This window comes from Mobula hypostoma, chromosome 7 (genome assembly GCF_963921235.1).
Source record: "Mobula hypostoma chromosome 7, sMobHyp1.1, whole genome shotgun sequence".
Classification (NCBI taxonomy): Eukaryota; Metazoa; Chordata; class Chondrichthyes; order Myliobatiformes; family Myliobatidae; genus Mobula; species Mobula hypostoma.
Genome location: NC_086103.1, coordinates 60848513 through 60861042, shown reverse-complemented (window position 1 = coordinate 60861042; position 12530 = coordinate 60848513). Strand labels below are relative to the sequence as shown.

The 12530-nt window shown below is 40.6% G+C and overlaps 1 protein-coding gene across 2 annotated transcripts in view; it reads left to right on the top strand.

Moving 5' to 3' along the window:
- sh3pxd2b (SH3 and PX domains 2B) overlaps nucleotides 1-12530 on the top strand; it is a 300375-nt gene that overhangs the window by 250078 nt on the left and 37767 nt on the right. For both annotated transcript variants that reach the window (XM_063053511.1, XM_063053510.1), the window contains one exon: nucleotides 221-355. In XM_063053511.1, coding sequence (XP_062909581.1) covers nucleotides 221-355 — 135 coding nt within the window. The remainder of the gene's footprint in view (nucleotides 1-220; nucleotides 356-12530) is intronic.

The following is a 12530-nucleotide window of genomic DNA, read 5'->3' as shown; positions in this document are numbered from 1 at the left end:
GGATTGATATCTACAGCAAGTCAACAACTGGACTGAAGACTGATCAATTTAACCACGTCCGCTTCAGAGTAAACTGTAGGACTATCCTTGTGTGTTAAGAAAGAGATCAGGATTGTGGTTGCTTCGAGAACAGTGAAATTCCATCAGTTTGTTGTTGAGTGCCCCATCATTCCCTTTATTATTAGTGTCACTCTCTTACATTTGGTCTTTTTGTTCGCAGGTGGAGATGGAACAGCTGCAGACCAGTTTTTTCTGGATCAGTATGTGGCAGTGACCAATTATGACAAACAGGAAAGCACCGAGATTAGTCTGTATCAAGGCCAAGTCGTGGAAGTAATAGAGAAAAATGAATCTGGTAAGCTAATTCTGGAAATATGAACAATTCTGCTGTCTGATGCAAAAAAATTAGAATTTGTTCAACCATTTCCACTCAAATCTCTTTCCCTATTCTCATAAGTGGCCAATTTCAGAAAATGCAGTTTGCTTTAATTCTATAATAACTAATGCAATCTCCACTGTGTGCTTTCTGTTTACTTTGATTATTATTTGGTAAGTATATATTCACAGATTCCTGAGATTTGCATATTCAATGGCAGAAATGCACTTCCAAACACGGAGAACACAGTACAGCCCTTCTGCCCACGATGTTGTAACAACCTTTTAACCTACTCAAGATCAATCTAATCCTTCAGTCCTACATAACCCTCCATTTTTCTAACATCCATGTGCCTATCTAAGAGCTTCTTAAATGCCGTTGATTTACCATCACTCCGTGTGTTCCACTGTGTAAAGAATTACCTCTGGCATCACTCCTATACTTTCCTTCAATCAACTTAAAATTATACTCTCTTGTGTTACCCGTTTTTGCCCTGGAAAAAAAGCCCTCTGGCTATCTACTCTATCTTTGCCTTATTATCTTGCACACCTCTATCAACTCACCTCTCATCTTCTGTTGCTCCAAAGAGAAAAGCCTTATCTCACTCAACTTATCTTCAAAGTACAAAGTTCAAAGTAAACTTATTATCAAAGTATGTATACATCACCATATGCTACCCTGAGTTTCATTTTCTTTCAAGCATTCTGAGTAGAACCAAGAAAAACAATAGAATCAATGAAAAACTACACACAAGGATTGACAAACAGCCAATGTACAAAAGGAGACAGACTGCGCAAATACAAAAAAACAAATCCTAATAACAATAAGTAAGTAAGTAAATAATGCGGAAAACATGAGTTGTAGGGTCCTGGAAAGTGAGTTCGTAGGTTGATTCGCTGTTGAGGTGATTCAAGAGCATGATGGTTGAAGGGTAATAACTATTCCTGAATCTTGTGGTGTCAGAGATGAGGCTCATATACCTTCATCCTGATGGCAGCATCAAGAAGAGAGCATGGCCTGGAAGGTGGGTATCCCTGATGACGGAAGCTGCTTTCTTGTGGCAACACTCCTTGAGGATGTCCTCAGTGGTGCGAAGGGCTTTTCCTGTGATGGACTGGACTTTCTGCACCACTTTTCGCAGCTTTTTTTATTCTTGGGCACTGGTATTTTTGTATCGGACCATTATGCAATCAGTCAGGATACTCTTCGCTGTGCAGTTATACAAGTTTGTCAGAGTTTTAAATGACATGCTGAATCTGCAAACTCCTAAGGAAATAGAGGTGCTGCAGTGCCTCTTTGAAATGGCACTTGTGTGCTGGCCCCAGGAAAGATCCCCTGATATGATAACACGAAGGAATTTAAAACTACTGGCCCGCTCCACTTCCAATCCCCTAATGAGGACTCGCTCCCAGATCCCTGCTTTCTTCCCCCTGTAATCAATAATCGGCTCTTTGGTTTTGCTGGTATTGAGTGAGAGGTTGCTGTTATGGCATCACTGAACTTGATTCTCAATCTCCCTCCTATATTCTGATTTGACAACATCTTTGATTCAGCTGACAGCAGAGGTGTTGTCAGCAAACTTAAATATGGCATTGGAGCTGTACTTAGCCTCACAGCTGATGAAGGCAAGGCAGTGGATGTTGTCTATATGGACTTTAGCAAGGCCATAGACAAGATCTGGCATGGGAGGTTGGTCGAGAAGGTCCAGTGGCTTGGCATTCAAGGTGAGGTAGTAAATTGGATTAGACATTGGCTTTGTGGGAGAAGTCAAAGAGTGATGTGAATGACACCAGGATTGGGTGTAGTGGACTGTGAGGAAGACTATCAAAGCTTGCAGCAGATCTGGACCAGCTAGAAAAATGAGCTGAAAAATGGCAGATTGAATTTAACGCAGGCAAGTGTGGATTTTGGCACTTTGGACTACACACCAGGGTAGGACTTGCATGGTGAGTGCTAGGTCATTGAGTGCAGTAGAATAGAAAGATCTGGGAATACAGGCCTGTAGTTCCTTGAAAGTGGTGTCACAGGTTGATAGGGTCATAAAAATGCTTTTGGCACATTGACGTTCATAAACGGTATTGAGTACAGGAGTTACGATGTTATGTTGTAGTTGTTTAAGATGTTGGTGAAGCTGAATTTGGGGTATTGCGTCAAATTGGGTCACCTACCTACAAGAAAGAGATCAATAAATTGAAAGAGTGCAGAGAAAATTCGCACGTTTGTTGCCGGGATTTAAGGACCTGAGTTACAGAGAAAGGTTGAATGTGTTCGGAATTTATTCTCTGGAATGTAGAAGAAGGAGGGGATATTTTGACAGAGATACACAAAGTGATGAGGTGTATACTGTAGTTAGGGTAAATGCAAACAGGATTTTTCCACTGAGGTTGGCTGAGACTAGAACTAGAGGTCATGGGTTAAGCAATTCTTCTCTCGCTTCCCATAGTACCCTAAAGTATATCCCATCTGGCCCCACGGCTTATCTATCCTCATGTTTTTCAAAATTTTTAGCACATCCCCTATTGTAACAGCAACACGTTCAAACATATCAGCATACTTTATGCTGTCCTCCCAGTCGTCAAGGTCCCACATTCCCATTGTTTTCCTGATGTGTGTAGAGGGTACTATTTTTTTCAATGATAGTGTCAGTACATTAATGTGTGATAGTATGACAAAATATGCATTGATCTATTATCAGATTTGCTGACTTTCAAAAAGTTGCTCTTTGCACTCAGTTGGGAGGGAAGTGGAACTGAAAAACCCCATGACACTGTCTCAATCCTGCCAATATTCATTCTTCGATCAATATTATTAAAAAGAGACTGTTTAAGTATTATCACATTACCATTTATTGCTGTGTACTATACATGTGACTGCTGCAATCTGTGTGTCATACTGGAAAAGCACATCATTTGCTGTAAATAGTTGTGAAATGTCCAGAAGTCTGATATAACTAGCTTTAAAAAATATTATCCTGTTTTCTACCTCAGGATTCAATGTACATTTCTTTACAATAAAATATGTCTTTATAACGAGAATTGTACATCACAGAAACAGAATGCTGACCATTGTACTAACCTGTACTTGCCCCATTTGCCTGCATTTGGCCTGTAGCCTTTGAAGAACAAATTGTAACTGAAAGAAGAATTTTCTAGATAATGAAGCATTTATTCATAATACCATAGGAACAAAAAAAATTGTCCCTTTTCTCTAGCACTTAATTTAGCATTGAATGAAATACAGCCTAATTTGCCAGTCTTTTCTCAGAGATTTGCCCATCTTTTCTCAAGACAATTTTAATTATTATCTGCTTCAAAAATCTTGTAGTAGTTCTGTATCCATGACTTCAAAAGTAAGATAAATTCAAATTAGTTTTACTGGTTGTATAAATAGTAAGTTACTGCAATTTTGGAGGAAGTCCATTGCAAGAATCCGTAGAAAGCCATTTTTTTTACAAGTCCACTGCCTGACATATGGTTGATTTTTACAGTGCTAGTATTCCTTTAGGTAGCTTTGAGGCAATTTAACAATTTATGTTGCCTGACAAAAGCATAAGTAAAAAGTTACAACTGTTTTTTTTCCTTTGAGGTGCTTGTTACTGCAGTTACTACTCTCCACCTTTCCCAGGATCTTTGAGATAACCAAGTCAGCATTTGGATGATTTCTCAGATATTTTTTCTGTTTTCACACAAAGATAAAATATCCCATCAGCAGAGAGGATATTAAATCTTCTCAATTTTTCTTTGACCGTATATGTCCATTTCATTAAAGAGCGTAATTCAGATGGTGTAAACAATGTATCTGCATGTCAAACATTTTGGCTTCTAATTTCTCTTAAGATGGCTTGCCAAAATAATGTTTCTCATGTTTCTCAGCTCCTGAAAGTTATCAAATTGTCAAGCATTAGAGCAAAGGTTCAAAGATAAGATTGTATCCTATAAATTGTGACTCCAACACAAACCAATTGGTTTCAGAATATCATCTTCTATTGGCTTAAGTTCACTCATAATTTTGCAGCTAGCTTTCTTTTGCAGGCCGATTTAATCCTTTCAAGGACATTTTTCACAAAACATAAGACACTGCTTCCTTCTTCTTGTAAGTTTCCTTACCTAAACGTCTCCATGATCAACTCTGCCCTCCAGATACTTTGATCAAACTTTTAAAGTACATGCTAACATTTGAACCTTTGCCTTTAAAAACTACTCTGAAATACCTTGTGTTGATCTTCAGGTGAAACTTCTTTATACCTTTCCTTGTAGTTGAAATGCAGAATACCTAAATAACGGCATCAGACAATTTGCTGTTGTAATTTTTCTGTCTTAGTGAGGCAAGCAAAATTTAATGGGTTGAGAATACAATTTTTTAAAATCTTGTTCTTTTTTTATAGGTTATATTAAATGCAAAAACTTGATGATTGCTATAGCTTATTTTCCTCCATTCTGTTGCCTGTTGTCACTATTTGATCTGGAGTTAAGGTAGCTGCTGTCTGCTCTTGCACTAAATTATCATCATTGAACATCAACATATTTTCCTTTTGCAGTGGGATTGTGGACAGGTAGTGGCCCAAGCTGCAGAAGTGAGCCACCAGTTCCTCAGGTCTTTGGTCTCCCTTACTTTCTGTTGTGATTAAAATATATTTAGTATTTGGCTAAGTGTGATAATGTCTTAAAAAGATATATTTAAAAATAAATTATATGGATACTATAAAGCTATTTCTTATGCTGTAAAACAATTAAATAGAGAAATGATGAGGAAATTATAATATGATCAAATATAAACAACCTCCTCCTGCCCTACCAGTAAGTTTAATTCACACATTTCAGTTACAAAAATAAAAGTATAAAGACATACATCTAATGCCACAATTTATGCTGTCTGCTGTATGGTCCTTGATATGGGAGAGGCCTTGAGATGACAGTCCTTTTTAAAGGTGCATGGAAGTGTCATACTATTGAAGCTGAAATGCTGTGCGAGCAAGGAAAGAGCATAGGTCACTCCACAGTGAAAAGCATTGACATACACATGGAACAGATTCAAGGTGATCTGGATTGTAAGGAAATAAGTCTAGACTATTGGCAACACTCCATCAGCAGTTGTTCATGTTACAGTTAACTCCTGTTCTGAAATTTTTTTACTAGGATGAGCTGATGATTTGTGGATTGAAATAACTGTAGTTTAGTCCATGTGCCAAATGTGAATGTTCTTATCATTAAATAATAACATTAGATTATAATCATGTTTGCTTGTGTCTGCTTAAGTTCATCTAGCCCCCCTTTCACCCTGTTAAGTAGATGCATTTTATCTCAAAAGTTATACACGTGGTTTTGATTTCAAATACTGAAAGACAATGAGAGAGATAGGTATAAAACATATTGTCACCTTCCGTGCTATTTATCCTAACAAGAAATGAAATGAAGAAGGGAGAAGAGAGACTCTAGATCAGGAGTTTCAGTATTCATCTCCAAAAGGTAGCACACGAGGAGTGTCTGATGTCTCTAGACCTGTACTCACTGAAGTGTGGAGCACGAGGGACTGTGGTGGGGGAGAATCTCATGAAACTACTAAATATTGAAAGGACTAGAGTGGAGAGGATGTAATATATGGATCTATTTCTTTTAGAACAATGACAACTCCCATCCCTCTTAGCACTGTGTATTGATCTGTCATCTGCATGTGCACTGTTGTCTACACGTGTGCATTGTTTTCTCTCTCCCTTGCTCTCTCATTTCAATGTGAATACACCAGTTAAAGCCATCTCCTGCATGCACGCTTTTATTTAGAATATATCTGTAGTTGTGCATAGACACAACAAATTGGCAACGATTGCAAATCTGAATGTCAGAAAATATCACAAACTGCACCCACAGTTACGGCACAATTAAGGGACGAAACAGCGCAAGTTAAGCAACACAGTGAAGGCTGTCACGGACACTAAGGCGTGAGTACAGTGCATAGTAACAGTCAAAGAGACGCTGAATTTAAAGTGAAAATAATGTGGCAATGGCTTCAGTTGGGAAAGCTGATGAATTTGATACTGCTAATGAAGGCTGTGAGTCATATACCAAGAGGGAGGAACTATATTGTAACGTGAGCAAAAGAAAGCCTCTATGCTTCTTAGCTTAATGGACCCAAGAATATACAGTCTCTTATGCCACTTCATAACCCCTGAAAAACCAGCAAGCAAGAAGTTCGACGAAATTGTTGCAATTTTACAAAATCACTTGAGCTCTAAACTGCTAGTAATAGCTGAGAGTTTAGGTCCTACAAAAGGAACCAGTCAAAAGATGAAAGCCTTTCTGAATACACTGCAGAACTGCGCAAACTTTCCCAGTACTGCGAGTTTAGAGATGGACTTTCTGATGCATTAAGGGACAGGCTTATATGTGACATGCATAGTCAAAGCACCCAAACAAGGGTACTGTCAGAAAGATACCTAACCTTAGAATGGGCATTGAGCATTGCAATATTGTTAGAGACTGTAGCAAAGGATGCAGCAGAACTACAGAAAAGGAGGTTAGAATGTGATATGCACAAAATATCCCTGAATGGTGCAAAAAGCCAAAATGTTATTGATGTGGCAAACCCTCCCATGATGCAAATGACTGTTGGTTCAAAGAAAAAGCCTGCAGAAAGTGCCACAGACAAGGTCACATGGAGAGAATAAACAACGTAGACAAAAAGCACAATGGACTGAAAAGTCTCAAACACAAAACTAAGCAAATGCATAAAGTTACCAAATATAAATCAGAATCAGAATCAGGGTCTGACAAAGGAGAACTGTCATGCCTAGAACTGCATAGTATAACTGAAGCATATCACAACATCATCTAGATCACAATAGATGTGTCTGGTATAAAACTGAAAATGGAGCTGGATACAGGGTCAACTTTGTCCATAATTAGAGCGGCTGCCCACAACAGACTGTTTTCTAAGGTACCAGTGAAATCAACCACATCAGCAAAGGCTGCCTCTGCTCTGAGGACTATCTTCGCCAAAAAATGGTTTACCAGAACAAATTGTGAGTAATAACGAACCACAATACACGTCAGAAGAATTCCGACTGTTCATGAAGAAAAATGGCATCAGACAATTCAAGTCAGCTCCCCACCACCCAGCAATGAATGGGTTAGCTGAAAGGTTTATCCAAACTTTCAAAAAGTCCACTAAAGTGATGGACAAGGTGAAGATTTCTCTACAACACAAGATAGACAGCTTCCTTTTTGTGTATTGGAACACTGTTTACGTGATGACAAATCAAACACCTGCAGTGTTGTTCATGAACAGGAATCTGAGATACTGCATAGACTTCCTGAAACCAGATCTGTGGAAGGAAGTGAAGAATAAACAGTTCAGCCAGTTGCCAAGTGAAGCAGCAAGGAGCTTCGAGATTAAACAGGTAGTGTGTGAATACCGAGAAGACAAGTGGAGACCTGGTAGGATAGCTACAAGAACTGGACCACTGATGTACACTGTGGATGTTGGAGATCAGACATGGAGACATCATGTGGACCAGACACTGGATGCTCAACTGAAGAGCACACCTGAGTTAACTGTATCCAACAAGACGGACACATTACAGTCACTGGAATTACCTCTCAGTCAGATGTCACTGTCAGCAACGTGACACTGGAAACAGAGAACGTTGTCTTAGATAAGACACCTACCAAACCTGATGCCACTCCACAAGTCCAGAGACGCTACCCTGAAAGAAACAGAGCACCACCTAAAATACTGAACCTTTACAACTGTGAAGTTGTTATGGACTGTTGTTGTGGAAGCATGTTTATTTGGAATATGGTTGATTGAAAGGGAAATTGAATGTTTTGTACATATAGAGTTTATGATGCATTAATCTAAAGGGGGAGGAAGCGTAATGTATGGATCTATTTCTTTTAGAGCAATGGACCCCCCCCCTTAGCACAATGTATTGAGCATGTGCATTGTCCTCTCCCGCTCATTGCAATGTGAACACACCAGTTAAAGCCATCTCTGTGTGTGTGCTTTTATTTACTATATATGTCAGTGTCCACAGGCAAAACAGAGGATGTTTCCAATAATGCAGGGGTTCCTAATCTTTTTAATGCATGGACTCTTACTGTTAACTAAAGAGTCCGTGGAATCCTGCAATAGTGGGAGACTCTAGGAGAGAAGGCACAGCCTCAGAATTGGAGGAAAAGAGATGAGGAGGAATTGCTTTAGCCTGGCACCACCACTCCAGGCAGCACATTCTAGGCCCCCACCCCCACCACATTCCGTAAAAAAACTTGCCCCACACATCTCCTCTGAAGTGACTCCCTCCCACCTTAAATGCATGCCTTCTAGTATTAGACATTTCAACTCTTAGCAAAAGATATTGTCTGTCTACTCTATCTATGCCTCTCATAAGCTTATAAACCTCTAGCAGATCTCCCCTCAGCCTGCAGCACGCCAGAGAAAACGACCCAAGTTTGTCCAACCTCTCATTATAGTACGTGCCCTCTAATCCAGGCAGCATCTTGGTACACCTCTTCTGAACCTCCTCCGCAGTCTCGACATCCAGAACGGGGATGCAGTACTCCAGATGCGGCCTAATTAGGATCTTGTAAAGCTGCAACATAACTTTCTGACTTTTGAACTCAGTGCCTCAACTAATAAAGGCAAAGATGCCATATGTCCTTTTAAACACCCTACTGACTTGTGCAGCCACTTTCAGGGAGCCATGAACTTAGGCCCAAGGATTCTTCTGCTCATCAACACTGCCAATGATCTTGCCTTTAACAATGTACTGTCTCTGTGCATTTGACCTACCAAAATGCAACGCTTCACATTTGGCTGGGTTAAAGTCCATTTGTAATGTCGCTGCACATATCTGCAACTGATCTGTATCCTGCTGCATTCTTTGTCAGTCTTCTATGCTATCTGCAACACCACTCATCTTTGAATCATCTGCAAACTTACTAACCCACCCATCTACATTTTCATCCAGGTCAGTTTTATATGTACTGTACATCACTAAACAGCACAGGTCCCAGTACAGATCCCTGTGGAACACCACGAACAACAGACCTTTGACTCTAATAAAGTCCCTTCGACCACTACCCTCTGTTTTCTATGGGTAAGCTAGTTCTGAATCTAAACGGCCAATGTACCATTGATCCTATGCTTCATAATCTTATGGATGAGCCTCCCATCAAGGACCTTGTCAAACACCTTATTAAAATTCATGTAGACAACATCCACAACTCTACCTTCATCAATTACCCTCGTCAAAAAACTTAACACAGCACAGGAGCAGGCCATTTGGCCCACAATGTTGTGCTGAACCAGCTAAAAAGCAAATCAGAAATACCCAAATACTAATCCCTCCTATCCCTCCATCATCCTTACATCCTTGTGCCTATCCAAAAGCCTCTAATGTACTTGCCTCTACCAGTGCATTCCAGGCATCTACCACTCTCAGAGTAAAAAACTTATCCCTCGCATCCTCCTTGAACCAACCCCCTCTCTCCTTCAATGCATGCCCTCTGGTATTAGACATTTCAACCCTGGGAAACTGATACACCCTGTCTACTTTATCCATGCCTTGTTATAAACCTCTAACAGTTCCCCTCAGTTCTTGACGCTGCAGAGAAAACAACCCATTTATCTGGCTTCTCATGATAGCACATGCCCTCTAAATCAGACAGCATCCCAGTAAACCTCTTCTGCATCCTCCCTAAAGCCTCAACATCCTTCCTATGGTGTGGCAGCCAGAACTGTATGCAATACTCCAGCTGTGGCCAAACCAGAGTTTTATAAAGTTGCAACATAACCTCTTGACTTTTAACACAATGCCTCATCTAATAAAAGCAAGCATTCGATAAGCCTTCTTAACCACCCTATTGGCCTCTGTAGCCACTTTTAAGGAGCTATGAACTTGGACCCCAAGATCTCTCTGCTCAGCAACACTGTTAAGAATCTTGCCCTTAATAATGTACTGTCTCCTTGCATTTGCCCTACCAAGCTGCAACGCCTCACATTTACCAGGGTTAAACTCCACCTGCCATTTTTGTACCATATCTGTAACTGATCTATATTGCACTATATTATTTGCCAGTCTTTTACACTATCCACAACTTCTCTAATCTTGGTATTATCCACAAACTTACTAACCCCTCCCATCTACATTTTCATCCAGCATAGATCACTGCAGAACACCAGTAATTACAGAGCTCCAACTCAAATAACTCCCTTAAACCACTACCCTCTGTCTTCGCTGGGCAAGCTAGTTCTCTATCCAAACAGCCAATCTCTCTCGTCACCTTGGCAAAAAACTCAAATCAAGTTGGTAAGACACAACTTTCCCCACACAAAGCCATCCTGGCTCTTCTTAATTAAGCCATGGGTTTCCAAATTATATCCTATCCCTAAGAATTCTCTTTGGTAACTTCCCTATCACTGATGTGAGACTCACCAGTCTATAGTTTCCAGTATTATCCCTGGTTCCCTTCTTGAATAATGGAACAACATTAACTACTCACCGGTCCTCCAGGATCTCCTCCATGGCTGGAGAGGCCATAAAAGATATTGATTAAGGTTCCAGCAATCTCTTCTCCTGCCTCTTTCAATAACATGGGGTATATCCCATCAGGCCTTAACTTTAACCCATGCTCTTTAAAGAGACCCAACACTAACTCCTGCTTAACCCCAAAATGCCCTAGCATATGAATACGCTCAGCACTGATCTCGCTATCCTCCATGTCCTTCTTGGTGAATACTGATGTAAAGTACTCATGAGGTACCTCACTGGCATCCAAGTAAACGTTCACCCCTTTATCCTTGAGTGGTCCTACCCTCTCCTAGATATCCTCTTGGGGAGAAAAAACCTACTTTGCCTCATTCTCACCAATATTTCTGCTGCAATTGCATTTATTTATGATAGCAATGGTAAAATGTGCATGATTTATGTTTTTCTTGTGAATGCTGCTTATATGATGCAAAGTACCTGTGATGCTACTACAGTAAGTTTGCCATTACACATATGCATACATGGACTTGTGCGTATGAAAATAAACTTGACTGACTTTGGAAAACATTTTTTACATAGTCTTGGGAGAATGCTTTCACTGTGCATCATGCTGTATTTTGTGGCATTAAGATTACGATGAGCTTTGTTTGTCACATGTGCATCGTAACATCAAAACGCAGTGTGATGTATCTTCTGTGTCAACAATCAATGCAGTCCAAAAATGTGCTGGGGGGCGGTGTACAAGTGCTTTCAGCACTAACATAGTGTGCCCACAATTTACTGACCACAGCCAGACGTTATGGAATGTGGGAGGGAAACCGAGCAGCTGGAGGAAACCCACCCGGTCGGAAGGAGAACCTACAGACTCACTACAGTCAGAAATGGCATTGAACTCGGGTTGCGGGCATTGTAACAGCTTTACGCTAACCGCTGTGCTACTGCGCTGCACTCTACACTTTCATGCCATCCTGTAGCGCTCAAAGTGTGGAGATGTTGAGCATCAACAGCAGCACAACTGTATTCTATCGTTACGTGTGACCTGACGACCTAGCATATTATTTTGTCATTAATATTGCAGTGAAACCAACGAGACAATCCTGATTCAACTTAGAGTATTGGACATCCTGACCTTAACTGTAGGACAGTTTTCTGTGGTGTTTGGCGCATGTTCACAGTATACCACCTTCTGTAAAAAGAACAGGTCCAAGCTATTTTAACTCCATGTTCTCATTTAATTCCTGCTGGTTGACTTACTAACCGTAAAAGATTGGGGAGAAGCAAGGGATGTTTGCCAGTCATATCATCATGAGTGCCACCTATGAATCAGAGTGGTTTGCTTCGATGGAGGTCTGTGCATTCCCAGGGAACGGGTGCTCAGTGGTGTGACTTCAAGTCGTAGGAGCAGGATTAGGCCATTTGGCCCATCAAATCTGCTCCCCCATTCAGTCATGGCTGATTTATTTTCCCTCTCAGCCCCATTTACCTGCCTTCTCCCTGAAAGCTTTGTTGCCCCATACTAATTAAGTACCTGTCAATCTCTGCTTTAGATGGGCCCAGTGACTTGGCCTCCACAGTCATCAGGGCAATGAGTTTGACAGATTCACCACCCTCTGTTCTAAAGGGCCATCCATGGAATCTGAGGCTGTGACCTTTGGTCCGAGGTTCTCAAAA